Source organism: Haliotis rubra, unplaced genomic scaffold, assembly GCF_003918875.1.
Source record: "Haliotis rubra isolate DU_JTF1 unplaced genomic scaffold, ASM391887v1 Scf579, whole genome shotgun sequence".
NCBI lineage: Eukaryota > Metazoa > Mollusca > Gastropoda > Lepetellida > Haliotidae > Haliotis > Haliotis rubra.
This window is the reverse complement of record NW_025767278.1, coordinates 170,779-192,025: the sequence shown is the minus strand read 5'-3', so window position 1 is coordinate 192,025 and position 21,247 is coordinate 170,779. Positions and strand designations below refer to the sequence as shown.

The following is a 21,247-nucleotide window of genomic DNA, read 5'->3' as shown; positions in this document are numbered from 1 at the left end:
TACTTGATGCAGTAAAAACTAAAAGACACAAAATCCAAACTTTTGGGGATATTACCAGTAGCATATTCCCATTTAGTTTTAGTTTTTCTGTCAAGTGCCTGTGAGCGTATTGTCATTTATTTACTCTGAACAACTAGAGCAGATTTATTTTTCTAAATGTACATTTCTCTTCAAGTCATTTCCGCATATTTACACTTACATGCAGTGTCTTACATGTTTTCTAGTATTGTATGGTACTCAAGTAAGGACTCAAATATTTGACAAACTGCTAACCATAACCTGTTGTCATGTATCAGTAATTCAGAATAAGAATTGTTGCAGAATTTGATTGTTGTAGAAATTAATTACATAACCTTCCTTAATTCAGTAAGTCATTGTTGTATTTTTTACATGTCACTGTTAATTAAAGACCAAAGTAAATATAACACATATGAATTTAAACAGCTTATATGGCGTGTACAGAAAAGAATGTTTCAAAAGTTTAGAAAAATGAGAATGTATCTGAACCACAGTTCCAATCCTGCAACCGATACACACCATGTCTTCTTGCAGCAGCTGGTTACGATGTTACAGGAATTGTTGAATATATTCTGTGCTTTTATGTGTGTCTGTACTCACTGTCTGTGGTAATGCACAATTTGGTAACCAATCTCAGAGAATAAAGAAAGAGAGATACTGAAAAAAAGGTTTGTAATGTTTCTGCTTTGCATCAGCATGGATGCCATTAAACTGATCAATGGGTGCCCTGAAATGTTGTACAAAAACTGATCATCAGGTGTTCAGGAATATGCTAGTGTACTAAGTAGTCTCGTAAACTGATCCACAGGTGCCCTTGTATGCTCTGGTGTATGATGTAAGGTCATAAACTGATCAACAGGTGCCCGTGTATGCTCTGGTGTATGATGTAAGGTCACAACTGATCAACAGGTGCCCTTGGATGCTCTGGTGTACAATGTAGGATGCTAAACTGATCAACAGGTGCCCTTGGATGCTCTTGTGTACAATGTAGGATCATAAACTGATCAACAGGTGCCCTGGGATGCTCTGGTGAATGATGTAAGGTCATAAACTGATCAACAGGTGCCCTTGTATGCTCTGGTGTATGATGTAAGGTCATAAACTGATCAACAGGTGCCCTTGTATGCTCTGGTGTATGATGTAAGGTCACAACTGATCAACAGGTGCCCTTGGATGCTCTGGTGTATGATGTAAGGTCATAAACTGATCCACAGGTGCCCTTGGATGCTCTGGTGTACAATGTAGGATGCTAAACTGATCAACAGGTGCCCTTGGATGCTCTGGTGTACAATGTAGGATGCTAACCTGAGAAACAGGTGCCCTGGGATGCTCTGGTGTACAATGTAGGATCATAAACTGATCAACAGGTGCCATTGGATGCTCTGGTGTACAATGCAGGATCCTAAACTGATCAACAGGTGCCCTTGGATGCTCTGGTGTACAATGTAGGATCATAAACTGATCAACAGGTGCCCTTGGATGCTCTGGTGTATGATGTAACGTCATAAACTGATCAACAGGTGCCCTTGGATGCTGTGATGTATGATGTAAGGTCATAAACATCCACAGGTGCCCTTGGATGCTCTGGTGCACAATGTAGGATGCTAAACTGATCAACAGGTGCCCTTGGATGCTCTGGTGTACAATGTAGGATGCTAACCTGAGAAACAGGTGCCCTGGGATGCTCTGGTGTACAATGTAGGGTGCTAGCCTGATCAACAGGTGCCCTTGGATGCTCTGGTGCACAATGTAGGATCATAAACTGATCAACAGGTATCCTGGGATGCTCTGATGTACAATGTAGGATGCTAGTCTGATCAACAGGTGCCCCCGGGATGCTCTGGTGCACAATGCAGGGTCCTAAACTGATCAAGAGGTGCCCTTGTATGCTCTGGTGTACAATGTAGGATCATAAACTGATCAACAGGTGCCCTTGGATGCTCTGGTGTACAACGTAGTGTCCTAAAGTGATCAACAGGTGCCCTTGGATCCTCTGGTGCACAATGTAGGATGCTAAAGTGATCAACAGGTGCCCTGATATGCTTTGTTGTACAATGTAGGATGCTAAACTGATCAACAGGTGCCCTTGGATGCTCTGGTGCACAATGTAGGATCATAAACTGATCAACAGGTATCCTGGGATGCTCTGATGTACAATGTAGGATGCTAGTCTGATCAACAGGTGCCCTTGGATGCTCTGGTGTATGATGTAAGGTCATAAACTGATCAACAGGTGCCCTTGGATGCTCTGGTGTATGATGTAAGGTCATAAACTGATCCACGGGTGTCCTTGTATGCTCTGGTGCACAATGTAGGATGCTAAACTGATCAACAGGTGCCCTTGGATGCTCTGGTGCACAATGTAGGGCCCTAAACTGATCAACAAGTGCCCTTGGGTGCTCTGGTGCACAATGTAGGATCATAAACTGATCAACAGGTGCCCTTGGATGCTCTGGTGTACAACGTAGTGTCATAAACTGATCAACAGGTGCCCTTGGATGCTCTGGTGTATGATGTAAGGTCATAAACTGATCCACAGGTGTCCTTGTATGCTCTGGTGCACAATGTAGGATGCTAAACTGATCAACAGGTGCCCTTGGATGCTCTGGTGCACAATGTAGGGCCCTAAACTGATCAACAAGTGCCCTTGGGTGCTCTGGTGCACAATGTAGGATCATAAACTGATCAACAGGTGCCCTTGGATGCTCTGGTGTACAACGTAGTGTCCTAAAGTGATCAACAGGTGCCCTGGGATGCTCTGGTGCACAATGTAGGATGCTTAACTGATCAACAGGTGGCCTTGGATGCTCAGGTGCACAATGTAGGATCATAAACTGATCAACAGGTGGCCTTGGATGCTCTGGTGTACAACGTAGTGTCCTAAAGTGATCAACAGGTGCCCTGGGATGCTCTGGTGCACAATGTAGGATGCTAAAGTGATCAACAGGTGCCCTTGGATGCTATGGTGTACAATGTAGGATCATAAACTGATCAACAGGTGCCCTTGGATGCTCTGGTGCACAATGTAGGATCATAAACTGATCAACAGGCGCCCTTGGATGCTCAGGTGCACAATGTAGGATCCTAAACTGATCAACAGGCGCCCTTGGATGCTCAGGTGCACAATGTAGGATCATAAACTGATCAACAGGTGCCCTTGGATGCTCAGGTGCACAATGTAGGATCCTAAACTGATCAACAGGCGCCCTTGGATGCTCAGGTGCACAATGTAGGATCATAAACTGATCAACAGGTGACCTGGGATGCTCTGGTGCACAGTATAGGGGGAAAAACTTATCACTAGGTATCCCAAGATACTCTGCTGTACGAATTGTTAAGGTGAACAAAGAGCTGATTCCGCGGTGTTACTGTGAACAAGATGAAGTAGTCACAGGTACCACCGGATGCTCAGGTGTATAGAGTAAAGGGCAAACTGATTCGCTGCTGTCCTGGTGTACATTGCAGGGAATTAACGATGAGCAGGTGCCGGGGGATGCGCTTGTGTAGTGAGTGAGTGAGTTTAATTTTACGCTGCACCTAGCAATATTCCAGCTATATGGCGGCGGTCTGTAAATAATCGAGTCTGAGCCAGACAAACCAGTGAGCATCGATCTACGCAACTGGTATACGATGACATGTGTCAACCAAGTCAGCGAGCTTGACCACCCGATCCCAATAGTCGCCTCTTACGACAGGCATGGGTTGCTGAAGGTCAATTCTAACGGTAGTCTGGTTCACAGTAAATAAGTAGGCAATACTTTTTACAGATGACTGTTTATTCACGGTCGATCATAAATGATGGAGATCTGCAATGAAAGTAAACACATCATGTATAACATGGATAATTAAATAACATATAATCCTCTATCCCTCCCCAGGTCATTGTCGGATCTTGACAAAGATGTGGCAAGGACTGAAAGAAACAGTTCCGACTAGAACTCGGGTTTGAGTTAAATAAAGCATAATGTCTTGAATTGTCCTTAAGTGATTGGGGAAAGTCTAAACGTTTGGAACAAACTGGAATAAAGAGAGAAACTGGCAATAAAGCATTCAGGGCTTTCACTGGGTAGACTGTCCTTTGGCCCAGGGACTATTCTGACTAAGTAACATGCACGTAATCAGACAGCCAGTTTGGCTTTTTCTTGGTGCGGGTAGAACGTCGTGGGTGGATCACACTTGTGTCTACTGTTAGGGTCGATGAAGGATCGATGCTTGGTGACTCTGTCAGGACGGGGTTCTCTGATCACAGGACAGAGTGGACGGGATTTATCAGGTGAGGGCGGTGTGGATTGTGAGACATCAGGCGTAGCAGCTGGTCTGGATGGCAGTGGCTGGAGTGCATTGTTCGTCACCGGTAGAGACTGTTGTAGGTGTGGTCAAGTGTTCTGATGTTGACTGAGCCGGATGTGGACATAGTATGGGGGTGGTGGTATTGTCAAGGGTAGATGTTTGTGGCCTTGGCAAGTCATCAGCGATTGAGCGTCTAGATGGAGGTTGGAAAGCAGGGATGTACTTCCTGAGGAACTTCCGATTGCGTAGGGTCACTCTACCTGATCCGTCTACCCATACAACATACTGGTCGAATTGACGATCTTCGACCACACATCCTGTTTTGTCCCATTTGAGAGGGTGAGGCCCTATCTGGTTCTGGATTCTGACAAAGTCACCAACTGCGAGAGGTGGGAGCTGTTTGGTGTGCTGAGTGAGACGTTCTGCCATCTTCATATGTCGGTTTCTGAGTGCCTCCTCCATCAGTAATAGTGTATCGCTCCATGTCTCATGAGGTTTGTACCGACCGGGTAGGATAGGGATGAAGTCCTTTATGGCTCTGCCAAAAACACACATAGCAGGAGATAACTTTGTGTCTCTGTCTGGGGTGTTCCTGTACTGAAGCATTGCCCGCTGGAAAGCATCCGTGTCAAGTTCACCCTGGGGTCCAGTGTTGTCAGTGATCATGCGTTTGACTGTCTTCACGCCAATTTCTGCCCTGCAGTTGCTGTGGGGAAAGGCGACAGAAGATAGTCGATGATGTACTAACCATGTGGGAAGGAACTCTCTGGTTGCAGAGGCTGTGAATTCGGGTCCCCATCAGAGGAAAGTTCATCAGGTATGCCAAATGTGACAAATGTGCGTCGTAAGCAGTTGATGAGTCCAGGTGCACCTTTAGCAGTTCTCTCCACTATTGGCCAGTTGGAGTATCTGTCGACCAGCACCAGATAGTTGACACCCTTGTAATGAAAGAAGTCAGCGCATAGACATTGGAAGGGGTAAGATGGGTAATGTGAGTCCGGGCCAGAAGATAGATGCTTCGGCTCTGGACATCATTGATGAGACGCCTTGGTGTGCAGAATGGAGGGCAGTAAGGGCATCTTCACGTAGTGCTGGTGGGATCACAATCCGGTCCTTGTATAGCACCAATCCTTCTACCATGTGGAGATGCTCTCTGAACTGATGATATTCACGTAGTGCGGTAGGAAGTTCAAGGCGGGATTCTGGCATCCCAGTTTCAATAAGATCAACGAGTTTGGCCATAGATACATCGCTAGTGGTGGCAACTTTCACCTTGTTCCACGTGATGGGTTCCAAGGAGCTGATTGCAGATGCAGCAGACTGGAGAGTGGCATCCTCTGCACTGTAGTCAGGCTCTTCACTGCATCTGATGGAGGCAAGGATGTTATGACAAACATCCAGAGAAGGGGAAAGTTCAGTACAGTCCATGGCTGCAATATCATCCACTAGAACTATCCTCTCAGGGTTACCAGTTGGGTGACGAGATACAGCATCGGCAGCTCTGTGTTTGGCTCCGGGGATGTGAACCATGTGGAATTTGTACCGCAGGGTCTTTTCCTTCAGGTTACGTAGTCGAGCATTCGAGATGCATTCAAGTGATCGATCCCCAAAGATCTTTAGTAGAGGTTTGTGGTCAACTGCAATGGTCAAATCATTACATCCAAGGACAAAATACCTTGCTTTCTCCAGGGCATCAACCACTGCTAGTGCTTCCCCCTCGACCCGTGCATAGCGGGATTCCGCGGCGTGGGTGAAACGACTTCCCACCAGGCTGACTTTCCATCCATCTCTACAGCAAAATGGCAGGGTCTTTGGGCATTGACAGTGCTTCTGGAAGAGCCAAAATCCAATTCTGTGTTTCGACCAGTCTGTTGCAAGACAGGTCGGTTTGTTTGCGTCAAAGATGCGCACACCTTTCTCAATCTCATTGGCAATGACGGTCTTGGATTCTTGAAACAAGCGTTCCAGATTGTCATCCCAACGAAATGGTGTCCCAGGCTTTAGAAGTTGACGAAAAGACTGCATCCTCTCAGCCATGCTGAATGCGTATGACACTTGATTGATAAGTCCAAACCAAGAATGCATGTCCGGTATGTTCTTTGGTGTAGGAAAGTCCATGATGGCTTGTAGCTACTTCAAGCAAGGTCGAACACTGGTACGAGTAATCTCAAAGCCTGCAAACTCCACGGTGTCTTGTGCAAAAGTGAACTTTTCAGGGTTTAAAGTAATGCCATTCCTTCCACAGATGTCAAGCCAGTTACATGCCTGGAAGAAGGATTTCTCAATGTCTTCAGCCCACAGGAGTGCGTCATCCACACACTTGGTTTTGTTTGGCACATCAGACACAATCTCGTCAAAGCGTCTTGTGTACCCATCTCCGGAGGCGATATATCCTTGTGGAGCAGTGCGATATCTATATCGGCCCCATGGGGTGATAAATGTGGTAAGGTGTTTGTCCTCATCTCGAATGGGGACACTGTGGTAACCATTCCACGCATCGAAGACAGATTTCTTCTTATTCTGTGGCACTGATCTGGCTTGGTGGAAGGGGAATTGTGTGTGATGTGTCTCTCTAATGGCATGGGCATTGAGAGCCTGAAAGTCAACAGTGCGTCGCGGCTTGCCATTCTTCTTTGGACAGACGACCATTCTGTGGCACCATGTAACCGGTTCTCTTATTTGCACTGGCTCCAGCACACTTAGTCTGACATCCTGGTCTAGTCCGGCTTTGACGTCTTTCTGCCAGTGAAGTGGGACAGGGACAGGAGTGTGGTGAGAAACAGGCTGGGCGTCCAGATCGACCACCAGTTTCATGGGAGGTCCATCCATGAGGGGGAGAGGTTGGTGCTCGCAGATGTTGAATGTGCTGGACTTATAGAGGTCAAGTAGGTATTCTTCCAGTTTACCGCAGTTCTCTTCTGTTGCGGGGAAAGGTAGTTTGGTTGGCAATTTAGGAGGTGGTCCACGCTTTGGGCAGTCACATTTCACATCATTTATCTCTGAAGCATCGCTTAGTGTAGAATCATAATTGAAGCTGTCATTTCTGGGCACTTCCCCAATTGTGGGAAAATTTCCTGTGATCATCCCCAGTGAGATACAAACCTCACGACTGAGGAAGAACTTGTCAGAGTTGTCTGTGATATAGACCACCTGTCTTGTTTCAATTGTTTTCCCTGTTGGGCTCCTGCCATACAGCCGTGTGATGAGGGCACCAAGGATATTGATGCCCCTGTTATTGGCAGCACGCATCTTGAGAGTCACCGGAATGAGATTCTGTGTTTTCAGTCAGAGTTTGTGTGTGATCTTAATGCCAGCAAGGCAGCTCTGATAACCTGTGTCTGCCATGACGACAACAGAGGCTCTTCTTGGTCTTGAGGATAACATTGAGCCAAAGCCTAGTCTGTCATAGTCTTCTGCATGGACAGCCATCGATAGGCTGAGGAAGGGCTGGGGCCGGGGGGCTTGTTTAGTCCATGTGTCCGTCAGCTGATCATATAGGTGGTGATCAAGGTGAAGTGTCTTCTTTCCTTGGTGCCAGCTGATGTCAGTGAGTGAGCAGAGCATGTCAAAGACCGCACCTTCATTTTCCTCAACCGTCCGTGGAGGCTTCTCAGCTCTCAGTTTCACTTTGCTCTGGCACACTGTGTCAAAGTGATTGTAGCGGTTACAGGATGAACACATGCGACCGAAGGCAGGACAGTGTTTTTTCCTGATTTTCAGGGATGCACTTTTTCCATGCCCCTTTCTTCCACAGTAGAAGCATGACTCGGACGTATCCAGTTTCTTGGATGAATTAACAGCTGTGTTCTTGTTTCTTTGGTAGCCACTGCTAACATCTTCCACAGACTGGGAGTCCAGAAGTCGAGATGCCGAGCGTTTGCCTGATTCCTTGGCTTCCACAAATTGAAACACCTGTTCGAGATTCATGTCTTGGTTCTTGTCTCCAAGGAGATCTAACTGGATCTCAGGGTCATTTAGTCCACGGGTGAGTACATCGCGTAGGATTGTCTCTGTGTAGTTCACCTCCCGGTGGCATCCTGGACATGCAATGGTGAATTTTCAGACGCCAGCCTGACCTCTTAGCCTTGCACCGTAGGAGCGAACAGTTTCATCTCGATCCTGCATCATGCTGTGGAGGGTAACGCGAGCTACCATGGTGTTCTCCTCTCTGACAGCAAGGAGTCTAATGGCCTTCAGGACATCTTCCTCGGATTTTTCTGTGAGGGATCCGCCAGCCGAACGTGTGAGATCTCTGCGCAGTGTCTCGTCAACGCAGAAGCTGTACAACGCGGTCCTTCCCTGTGACCTTGGTCGCCTGGACATAGTCTTTCCATCTGGATTTAAAGTATGACCAATCCTCGCTTGTTCCAGCAGATGATATGCTTGGTCGTTTCACTTTTTCTACTTTTGCAGAGATGGCAGGTCCTGTAGTGTGGACTGTTGCATGGGCTGTTAAGAGTGCTGCTACCACCACAGAATCAAGGTCTTCCGTCACGAAGTCGCATGACGGAATAGGGCATCCAATGACTGGCATGTTTGTGTCTTGAAACTGTAGGTTAGAATCTCTAATGTACCAAGTTGCAGAGGTGAAAGATCTCCATCATAAATAAGTAGGCAATACTTTTTACAGATGACTGTTTATTCACGGTCGATCATAAATGATGGAGATCTGCAATGAGAGTAAACACATCATGTATAACATGGATAATTAAATAACATATAATCCTCTATAGTGCAGGGAATTAACATTATGTTCAGGACCAACATCACCAGCAAGTAATTCCGTGATGAAACTTTGCAATTGGTTGAAATATGCAGCATTAAATGGCCACTCGGTATCAACATGATTGCTGAACATATACATACATGTATATAAGAGTGGAGTGGACATATGTCATAGCTTGTGGCAGTTACGTCATAACTCAGTGATAGGCCAAGGTTCCTTCTCGAAACGTCATTCGTCCTATACCGTTTTCCAAACCTGAAAGTCGTCCAAATATCTCACAGACAACAATAATCCTATTATCGCATAGTGTGATCCTGCAGGCTGGCATCGCCTACAGCTAGAACTGACCCCTCGTGATGGTCGATACATTTGGGGATTTTTAGACCATTCCTTAGCAGCTAGAACTGGTCATGATATTGAATTCCACGATGCTCACTATCTCACAGCATTTGTACCCATTGATTCCTTGACGAATAAGAACATTCCACTACTCCTTTTGTCAGCTACATCCCATATGTGTACAGCTATATGGAACTGGGACGTTGGGTGTGCCATCATCGTATAGCAAATACAATTTGGACCCTTTGCACGAGTAAGACTGTGAGCTTAGTTTCACGCCACTTTTAGCAATATTCCAGCAATATCACAGCGGGGGACACCAGAAGTGGGCTTCACACATTGTACCCAAGTGGAGATTCGAACCGGGTCTTCGGCGTGACGAGCGAACGCTTTCACCACCAGGCTTAAACATCCCCCCTTTACCCACCCCCATGCATGAAGAGTGACTCCGGGTTTAGGGGATACAACTAGTCCATTCATAAATATATTACTACCCTTCAGATGTTTAGACTCACTTAAAGCACTCACTATATGTTATGTATATATATGTGGTTACATCGAAGATGAATTTCTCCCCTAACTTGGGGGAACCAACTGCAAACCTTATGCAGATGAGACGCATGAAGATCATGCATCAAATTGCTGAAAAGCATGTGCAAATATCGTGCAGCTGCGTTTTGGTGTAAAGTTTTCTTAGGAATTTGCCAATTTTCACTGAGTTTCATCATTTATTGAACCCATGACAATAATCTTTTCAACGTTACGAATTTGTTTTACAATACATCAGTTCATGTGTAAACGGTACCTTTAAACAGTATGGAATATTTTGCAAAATCTAGTTTAGAACAGTTGACTGAAGTAAGGGACCGTTCATTATTTATGGCTAGGGGAGATGATGATGATTTTAAGGGGGGTCACCCATTCTGTTCTGGGCAGCTAGGGGGGTCATCAATTTTGTACACGTGTACTAGGGTGGGGTTAGCAATTCTGTACATAAAATATTTTAATATTATGCTTAGAAATTATGGGAAGGGGTGGTGGTAGGGGGGGTGTCATTGATTTTGTACATGGCATACAGGGGAGGGTCACATATTTTGTACGTAAATTTTAGAGGGGGGGTGGTCATTCACATTGTACATGCTTCCCCATAAAATCATCATCAACCCCTCAGCCATAAATTATGAACGGTCCCTAAGTGGCTACATTTACTCTAGTGAGTCTAAACTTTTGATGGGTAGTATATTTAATATAACACTGGATGGTAAGAGATCATTACCCTCGTGACCTTCCTTATCGTAAAAAGCATATTTAAAGAACAAGAAAATGTCCTCATCAGTAATTAACGTGGGTACAACTACAGCCTAATGCATAATTTATGTATATAGATGTATGTGTGTGCGTGCGTGCGTGCGTGTGTGTTTTATTGTATCCAGTTTTGCCTCTTTCCCTTTCTTGGATCTTGACACGAAGAAAACTTCTCAGCAGGTTCGATTCACCAACTATACGATTGTTACAGAAAGATTATGATATACCCCTTTATCAATTCGGAGAGGTGAATTTAACCATTGTCTGTCTGTCATTGAGGCGTGTTTATGTGATTAAATATTGGAATGACGCATGCAATACATTGTTAAAAACATGTTGTGGTGTGAACCCTCTAGTCTCTCGAACATGAACTTCGTTCACGGCTATTTCTAAGATGCTTTGGGATTCCCCTGTTCTATTTACAGACCGGAAATGACGTTTTACGACGCGGGAAAATTGGTTACATAAATATCACTTTGTACAAAATGCATCTTTTTTATTCCACCCATGTATAATATTAGGCATGCGTTATGTAGTTTACGTCTGTTGATTAACATACGTAAATGTAGTTGTGCTGGATCATCACGTGTCGGCGGTTCGCAGTGGGCGTGCCACGATTTCGGACGTGCATGCCTGTTTGACAACATTCAACTTGAGGCAGTTGAGCTTTGTCAGGGTTTAGGTTGTAGCTGGAATTTGTTGCGAGCTGGCAAGACTTGTGAATGCATTGCCTGGTGCAGCATACGGTAGGATGTCTTCCTTTGAAATTAGAATGGACTTTAAAACATGACGCTACCTGCATTGATAATTTTATAACAGCATATGTATATGTGTGTTTGTTTCCCATTTCATGAAGGCAAGGCATTAGTTTACCATGGTTGAAGGTCCAGGCTGCACTTTGAAGGGGGAGAAGATCAGAGGCCGGCTGGTTGGAAAGACAGTGCGGAGCGTCTCTGGCAATGCTGTCAACAGGGTGAGCGAACAGAACTTATTTATAACATGTACTTTGGCTCACTTCTACTTATACAAATTTTGCACCCAATTTTCGGGTTTGTAGTTCAATAATTTGTAGTTTTTAAACATGTTTTTCAGTTTCTCTTGTGACTTTTTATAATTTGTAGGGTTTTCAAATTTTGAAGATAAATTTTCAGCAGGTTCTATCATCGTATTTCAAATAATTTATTTATATTAATAATGACTTTTTTACATTTATTCCCTATAAGCAGAATAAAAACAGTTCTTTGTTTATAAGGGGCAGTGGGGTAGCCTAGTGGTTAAAGCGTTGGCTCGTCACGCCGAAGACCCGGGTTCGGTTCCCCACATGGGCACAATGTGTGAAGCCCATTTCTGGTGTCCCCACGTCGTAAAACTAAACTCAGTCATTCAGTCTTTGTTTATATTTTTCATCATTTTTCAATTGTTCAGAGTCTGCACATTCACAAACTGATTTTGATTATAAGTATGGCCTAAGGAAACAGTTAGTTGTTGCATAGTATCATGTGGGCCTTGTTAAAGAATTGTGTGCCATGTTGGCTTTAGGTCAACTGTATATTCATCATAAACCCACTTATTTATTTAAAGACAAATTCAAATTAATGACTTATTAGGGTATATTATCTGTTATATTATGATATTGTACACCCCATTTCTAAGCACCATGACATCTAAACCCAAAATGTTTTGACATCACTGGAATACATGTATGTGAGGTTTTTCTGTTTTTCTTTTGTTGAGACAAAACATTCTGAATCTTAGATCAAGACAGTAGAGAATTGAAGCTGAACCGATTTAGAAAAACATCTATAGTTTACTTGATAATGGAGAATTTGTCAGATGTTGAGTGAGTGAGTATGGTTTTACGCCACTTTTAGCAATATTCCAGCAATATCACAGCGGAGAACACCAGAAATGGGCTTCACACATTGTACCCATGTGGGGAATCGAACCCGGGTCCTTGGTGTGACGAGCCAGTGCTTTAACCTCAAGGCTACCCCACCACTCCAGGTTACAGAGTGGAGTAGCAGATCTGTTTGTAATAAGACTAGATTCTACATTTGTTGAACTATGTCAGTCAACAAGTAACAGTGTGTGTTAACATTGTGATTGCTAGGATGTAAAGAAACAGAAAAAGGATGATCACATGACTAAATATGACCAGCTGATTGGTCAAAAACTGGAGGAAGTGCTGACCCTAGGAAAAGAACTGTTCATGTTTTTTGGAGACTTATGTTTAAGGTAAGATCACGTTGGATCTCGAGCAGAGTAAGTGAGTGAATATTGTTTTCCACCACTGTGAGAAAAATCTAATTGCATGGCCTGTAGATCATTGAATGTGGGTCAGATTAACCAGTGGCTAATATCATGAGCACAATATTTGGGTAAAACTGTGTTCATCGGAGCCTCATCATGATCTTAGTCAGCTGTTATAGGGTGATGGGGTAGCCTAGTGGTTAAAGCGTTGGCTCGTCACGCCGAAGACCCGGGTTCGAATCCCCACATGGGTACAATGTGTGAAGCCCATTTCTGGTGTCCCCCGCCCTGATGTTGCTGGAATATTGTTAAAAGCGGCGTAAAACCAAACTCAGTCAGTCAGTCAGCTGTTGTAATCATTCTGTCCTTGAATTCATAAGGCCTTACTACTAAAGGCAAAGGGTTTGAAATCAATGTGTGTTATGCTTAGCCTGAAATTGTTGGAAACAAATGTGGTCACATTTTGTACTGAATACAAAATGATCCTAAATAATTTTGGGTATATGTACAATGAAATTGTTCACTTGTCTTCACTTTAAAAATATATCAGCTTTTTCCGTTCAGTATGTACATCTGCTTGTTCCACAGGATCCATTTCTTGATGGCGGGGTCATTCCGTGTGAACAGTCTCCAGCTGGACAAGGACTACTCCAAGATGACCACCGTTGCCTCCCTTGAGATGGATATGGATGGGGACACTCTGGCCTTCTACAAGAGTGCAGCAGACATCAGGTGGGACCATTAATAGCATTTAGCATTATTCCACTAAATGGATTGATGTGGAGCAGTCCCCTCACACCAAACACTGGCACAGTGAATACATCTTCCCTCCACAGGGGCGGTGGGGTAGCCTAATGGTTAAAGCGTTGGCTCGTCATGCCGAAGACCCGGGCTTGAATCCCCACATGGGTACAATGTGTGAAGCCCATTTCTGGTGTCCCCCGCCCTGATGTTGCTGGAATACTGCTAAAAGCGGCGTAAAACCAAACTCAGTCAGTCAGTCTTCCCTCCACATGGAACAACCATCCAAAAGTAGCGTCTCCGACACAGGATGTCACTTCTGCTAACTAATTACTGCACTTCCCATGCTTATGTCAGATCTGAAAAGATCTGGGTTAGAATTGGTCTTAAGCAACCCAGAGGCGACTAACAGGATTGGGTGGTCAGACTCGCTGACAAATGTTATCGTATCCCAACTGAATTGATAGATGCACATGTTGTTGATCACTAGATTGTCTGACCCAGGCTCAGTCATTTACCAACTGCCACCATATAGCTTGAAAATTGCTGTGTGCAGCATTAAACAACAAACAAACAAATTTGCCTATGTCACTTCTCAGGATTGTCACTTTGGCTTCATCAACGGTTACAACATGCTCAATTTCTGTTGCCTGCTTGTCATCTTTACGAACTTTCAGTGCTAAAGGTATCTACTTCATCAAGCTGAAAAGGAAAAATCTAAAAAGGTGAATTGGCATCATTGTCAGGCTGGCTGGCTGGGTTGTTGTATTCATCCCAAAGATGTTCCATTACTTGGACCAAACGGGCATGGCAGCCCACACCAGGCAATTCTCGCTATGCGTCAGCCATAATGATTCCACTTCTTTGAGAGGCATTTTAGAAGATGTAAAGATGAAGGGACTGACTGACTGAGTTTAGTTTTACGCCGCTTTTAGCAATATTCCAGCAATATCACGGTTGGGGACACCATAAATAGGCTTCACACATTGTAGCCATGTGGGGAATCGAACCCGGTCTTCGGCATGACGAGCGCTTTTAACGCTTTAACCACTAGGCTACCCCACCGCCCCAAAGATGAAGGGTTATTGCCTTTCATTGCCGTGAATGCAACGTTTCAGTGTAGATACTAACACCGTGATCACTTGCTTGATGATGGTGTTAGTATCTACACTGAAACGTCACATTCGTTGCAATAATATGAAGCTGACTAGCCATAGAACTTAGTTTTCCATAATGATTCTACTTTATCCAAAGGGTTCAATTCAGTCAAGCCAACTAACCATATCTTTGTACCTGCTGTTTCTGTGGGAGTAAGTAAAACAGTTCCCAGACAACAATGAGAAACTTTCTGATTTTTAGGCTATCAAAGGATTGTCATGAGAAGTTTGAAGAACTCAGGGATCTTGACATTTGTTCTATTAATTTCAACCCCAAACGAGCGGTTGTTATGGTGATGGAACAGACTGACAGGATGGTGTGTGATGTCTTGTTGGATCAGCTCATTTTGCCAGGAGTGGGCAACATCATCAAGAATGAGGTGGGTGAATCCATTGTTCTCTTGGGTGGCTACCTCAAGAATGAGGTGGATGAATCCATTGTACTTAATTCCAGCGATGTCTTAAAAAATGAGGTGGGTGAATCTATTCCACTTAGTAGGGGCAATATTATCAAGAATGAGGTGGGTGAATCCATTGTACTCAGGGTGGCAACACATTATCAAGTATGAGGTGGTGGATTCCATTTTACTCAGAGGTGGCTACCTGAAGAATGAGATGGGTGATTCCATTGTACTTAGTTGGATTGATATTTATCCAACATGGATGTGTTCTCCAAGATACCCATGAGCCAGGCAATATAACTGCAGCCAGTAGTCTGTTCTGCCAGTGTAAGATGATTTAGTATGTTAATGTTTAATGTCTGTTTAATTTCCACTACTTGCCATGAGAACTGACTTAAATGAGGAATAAGTGGCTCCATGTTGTCCTACATTGACAGTCTGCACCAATGCTCTGATTATCAATCATTGGTTTGCTTGACCCAAATTTAATTTCTAACTTCATTATTGCTGACTACAGCTTTCACTCACTCACTCTACCAGTGTATGTTACAGGCCTTGTATGACAGTGGTATCAGGCCCAATACCAAGGTACGTTCTCCATCACAATCTATGTTTGCCTGTCAACCCAAACTCATTAATTCCTGGCGGCGGTGGGGTAGCCTAGTGGTTAAAGCGTTGGCTCGTCACGCCATAGACCCGGGTTCAAATCCCACATGGGTACAATGTGTGAAGCCCATTTCTGGTGTCCCCCGCCGTGATGTTGCTGGAATATTGCTTAAAGCGGCGTAAAACCAAACTCAGTCAGTCAGTCAGTCATTAATTCCTGGATCATGTTCCATATTGATAATAGTTCTGGTGATTTAATCTAGTGTTATAAAACTGATAGCTGAGTAATGAGAATAGTTTCTTGTCAATAGCGCACTGGAACTGACAAATTCAGATTCTATTTTTCTAATAAATACATTGTAATCCCAGATTGATAAACAAAATGTGAATATATATAGGTTTTCTTTGTACTTCTGAAATGTTGCACCCATGCCCAACACAAAGAATGTGTTAGTGTAAAACTGGCTGATACTGTCAACTTGCCATTGCACCCATAACTGACAGCATCACACATGTGTTCCACCCATGCATGACTCTGTCAATGTGTTATTGAAGCCTTGCCTATTTATGGCCTTTAGTAGAATATGTGTTGAATGTCCTTAATATTGATACAAATTGTTCAAGTTTTGTGCATGTTTCAATCCTTTACTGATTGTTTCCTTGCTTAATAGATCAAGAACTTGACAGAGGAACACATCTCTCTGTTGGTGAAGATGACCCGTGACTTCACCATGGTTTTCTATAAGGTAGCATTTTCATGTACTTACCTGATATTCAGTCTAATCCTTCAAATATAGTAGTTTCTAGATCTAAGGTATCGTATGGTGAAAATTAGGTTTTAAAAATCTTTAAGGAAAGCCTTATCAAACATGTCTAATCAAATTGTTGAATAACAGGTACAGAATTTGGTAGGATCTGCAATGGGGCTCAAAATTAGGAATTTCCAACTCAAAAACTCATTTTAATGAAAGCCATTATCATACCCACTCTGTGAGGTGTTTTGTCCTAATCAAATTGTTTAACAATCTGAATATTGACAGTTCACTATTTGTTACAGGGAGGAGTGCAGATGTTCGTGGAGGGCATTAATGAATAAATAACTTTGTCTGTGAACGTAACACCTGGCTGTGATATGGTACAGAGATGACAAAACTTTATGGATGATCAACTTCTTTATTTTCACAACCGCAACGTTTCGTATAGATTCTTATTCCGAATGTCACTCAAACAAATAGTGATATGGCATTATCACATGGGGTCCATTGTTTATTTGCATCATTGTTAGGGTTGTATATTCTATTTTATAAACATATTGGTGAATGTACACGACACTGTTATCATGTCACTTCTCTTGATATGACAGTGTCACTTGTAATTGGTCCTGGGACCTGCAAAGACCCAGGTTAGAATTGGTCTTCAGCAACCCATGCTTGTCGTAAGTGGCGAGTGGTGGGATTGGGTGGTCAGGCATGCTGACTTGGTTAACACATGTAATCGTATCCCAATTGCGAAGATCGATGCTAGTGATGTTGATCACTGGATTGTCTGGTCCAGACTCGATTATTTACAGACCGCCACCATAAAGATGGAGTATTGCTGAATGCGGCATTATACAACCAACCAACCAACCAACCATTGACAATGGGACCAACAGTGTCAAAGAGTAAAAGTTATTTGACAATGGCATGAAGATGGAATATTGCTGAATGCGGCGTTATACAACAAACCAACCAACCAATCATTGACAATGGGACCAACAGTGTCAAAGTGTAAAAGTTATTTGACAATGGCATGAAGATGGAATATTGCTGAATGTGGCGTTATACAACAAACCAACCAACCAATCATTGACAATGGGACCAACAGTGTCAAAGAGTAAAAGTTATTTGACAATGGCATGAAGATGGAATATTGCTGAATGCAGCGTTATACAACAAACCAACCAACCAATCATTGACAATGGGACCAACAGTGTCAAAGAGTAAAAGTTATTTGACAATGGCATGAAGATGGAATATTGCTGAATGCGGCGTTAAACAACCAACCAACCAACCAACAAAGAGTAAAAGTTATTTGACAATGGGACCAACAGTGTCAAAGAGTAAAAGTTATTTGACAATGGCATGAAGATGGAATATTGCTGAATGTTGCGTTAAACAACCAACCAACCAACCAACGGCCCTGGGACCAACAGTGTCAAAGAGTAAAAGTTATTTGACAATGGCATGAAGATGGAATATTGCTGAATGTTGCGTTAACCAACCAACCAACCAACCAACGGCCCTGGGACCAACAGTGTCAAAGAGTAAGAATTGTTTGGCAATGGTATAAGGATCTCTGCTGAATAATAGAATAAATCTCATCCCCAAAAGTATTTTTCCTTTAATGTCTGATATTGTCGAGTTGTTTCAGTGTCGCCGGGACGGTAAGCCGCTGCGGCCGTATGAGAAGGTATACCATGTGGCAAAGTGCAAGCAGTGTGGGGGAAAGATTACCACTACCAGAATGGGGGAGGACAGTGCCAGGGTCACCTACTTCTGTGACCACTGTCAGAACAATGACCTCACACGCTTCCAGAAACAGTGAGTCTCCCCAACTTGAGTAGGGGCACAGGTGGCACAGTTGTTTTAAGCACTGCAATTGGCTGTGCAGAGTTGTGTCCCCTGGACAGACAAAAATCTATTGCTGTGGGTTTGAATCCAAGTTTGCCCTGGTAATGTTTCTAAGTATGTTAGCCATACTTATTTGAATTAGCAAATGGAAAAACATCTGAGACCTGCATCACTTCAGGCTTTCTGATAGACCCTATTTAACTGGAATACTGTTCAAAATTTATTATACAGCCTCTGATTAAACCTAAGTCACTCTGGTTTCTGCTGTGGATTGTCACAAAGCATCCCTCTTATTTATCCTAGGATGAAGAAGACTGGATCGTATTTATATGCCATATTACTGAAATCTAGCCCATGACAACACATGTTCTAAGCAAGAAATATTGAGAGTTAATTTGAGCTGGTGTTAATACTGCTTTTGGCTTGGTTTTGACATGACTTGATTTTGGCTGGACTTGGCATGATGTCAGACATCAGACATGCATACTGCTTTGGTGACAAACCTAGAAAATGTGAGTAATCAGGGTGAACCAGAATTCAAACCAGAAACCTGGGTTCCAGGAGTGTTTTAGGATGAACGCTGCACGGCAAATTGGGACAATTTTGATGACTGGTCTGCCCCTTTATACAATGATTACATCAACTTGTGCCAGTATATATAGATACACATTTTCTTCAAGATAATGATTTACATCATCAGCATTAATGTACTCAATCAGGATATGACAACACATGTCAACCAGTCCGCAAACCTGACAGACCAATGTTAGTCGCCTTCCACACCAAGCAATGGTTGCTGAAAACCAATTCCAACCTGGATCTTCATGAGACTTGCAGGTGCTGGTTGTAAAAGGCAACTTAATGGAACGGAAGGTCAGACGTAAAATGGTTAGACCAACCAATCCTGTTTGTCGCCTTCACACCAAGCATAGGTAGCTGAAATCCAGTTCTAATCTGCATCTTCATGTGACTTGAAGGTGCTGGTCGTAGTAAGCAACTTAAAAGTTTGGATGTTTGACTTTGAACAAGACTGCATGTTATCATACCTTGGTCATGCTGGTGGCATGGATTCTGGCTATATCAATCACTGGATAATCTAGTTAAGACTCCAATTACAGGTCACCATTATGTTGATTGAAGTGTTTAAAGATAAACAAAAAATACTTGTACTTGGTGCCTTTGGTTTCAGGAAACTCACAACAAAGAACAGTTTATTAGGCTGGGTCAACACTGGCCATGTGCAAAAGGAAGTGAAAGACTGGGCATGCTCAGTATGTACTCTGATAAATTCAGCCAATCAAACAAACTGTTCTGTCTGTCTCACGCCCAAAAATGGCCAACCAAACTTGATGGCACAGAATCAGTGCCAACAACAAGATGGACACTCTCTTGTACCAGATCAAGCTTTGACAGCACAAACACAGAACACTGTCGTCAAAAAGTCAAAGTACACATTTAGGAAGAGATCTTTGTCGGGCCAAAACACATCAATGAATACGTCACTAACCTCCACTACTGACAATCTTGGGCAGCATTCCGAAAATACATGTCCCAAACGACAGAAATTATCGCCCATGTCACAAACTCAGATTTGTGACAGTCCAAAAGAGCACAGTTCAGGAGCTAAGCAGGGACCTCACAACAGTCTGTCCCACGTGTCAAAATGGAGTCAAGGAGGGGAGGTAACTGCTGTCCCCAGCAAGATTCCTCTCTGTCCTGGTCACAAGAGACGATGCTTCATGAAACAATGCTGGAAGGAGAATGAGAACAGAGGCAGATGGTTCTTCACCTGCAGCTTGCCACGAGCCAAGCAATGCAAGTTCTTTCAGGTAAATAGACACACGGTCTAGTCATTTCATTTTAGAAACCAAATACTGCATAATGACGTCTGCTGGTCTGTACCTTACAGAGTATGAAATTATTGCTTTTTACATGATAAATGAACTGTCCAAAAAGGCATATATCTGTATTTTAGTATAGGTTTTGTATACAGAATATTTCAGTAAACCATGCTTGTCGTAAGATGCGACTAATAGGATCGGGTGGTCAGGCTTGTTGACTTGGTTGAAACATGTCATCATATCCCAATTACGTAGATCAATGCTCAAGCTGTTGATCACTGGCTTGTCTGGTCCAGACTCGATTATTTACAGACTGCCGCCATATAGCTGGAATATTGCTGAGTGCAGCGTAAAACTAAACTAAAGTGAACTCACTATCTCAGTAGACTATCATGGAAACAAATGGCCATGTAGTTGTATCACATGTATGCATCAACTAAATTCCTTCTGTTTCCTGTCTACAGTGGGCTGACACACAGTTCCCAATATGTGAAGGTCATGGTAAGCCAAGTGCATTCCGGACTGTGATGAAAGAAGGGCCCAACAATGGCAAGAAGTTCTTTACGTGTCCTCTCAGTAAACAGAAGCAGTGTGGCTTCTTCCAGTGGGCAGATGGCTATGAGGACTGACTTGTCAGAAACAGTGGTTTCTTCCAGTGGGCTGTTGGTTATGTGAACTGACTTTGCCTGAAACAGAAGTAGGGAAACTTCTTCCAGTGGGCTGTTGGAAATGAGGACTGACTACATCATGAGCAGAATCAGGACAGGTTCGTCCAGTGGGCTGTTGGCTGTGAGGACTACTGTGATAGAAACCGAAACGATGCGGCTTCTTCCGGTGGGCTGTTGGCTATGAGGATTGACAATGTTCCAGTCATGATTCAAACAAATAAAATGTATTCCAAGTTTGTTAATAGTCTGTACCTAAACTCACGGGCAAAAAAAACGTCACCAAAATTATGTTT

General features: G+C 43.4%; 1 protein-coding gene across 1 annotated transcript; it reads left to right on the top strand.

Moving 5' to 3' along the window:
- The first annotated feature begins 11,174 nt into the window (after positions 1-11,174).
- On the top strand, positions 11,175-21,190 carry LOC124254657 (endonuclease 8-like 3). Its single transcript, XM_046688500.1, has 10 exons — positions 11,175-11,424; positions 11,535-11,651; positions 12,789-12,913; positions 13,517-13,660; positions 15,029-15,206; positions 15,780-15,815; positions 16,505-16,579; positions 18,246-18,415; positions 19,635-20,274; positions 20,751-21,190. Exons 2-10 carry the CDS (start codon positions 11,553-11,555, stop codon positions 20,913-20,915), a joined length of 1,632 nt encoding a protein of 543 aa, XP_046544456.1. The 5' UTR covers positions 11,175-11,424; positions 11,535-11,552; the 3' UTR covers positions 20,916-21,190.
- Positions 21,191-21,247: the final 57 nt, after the last annotated feature.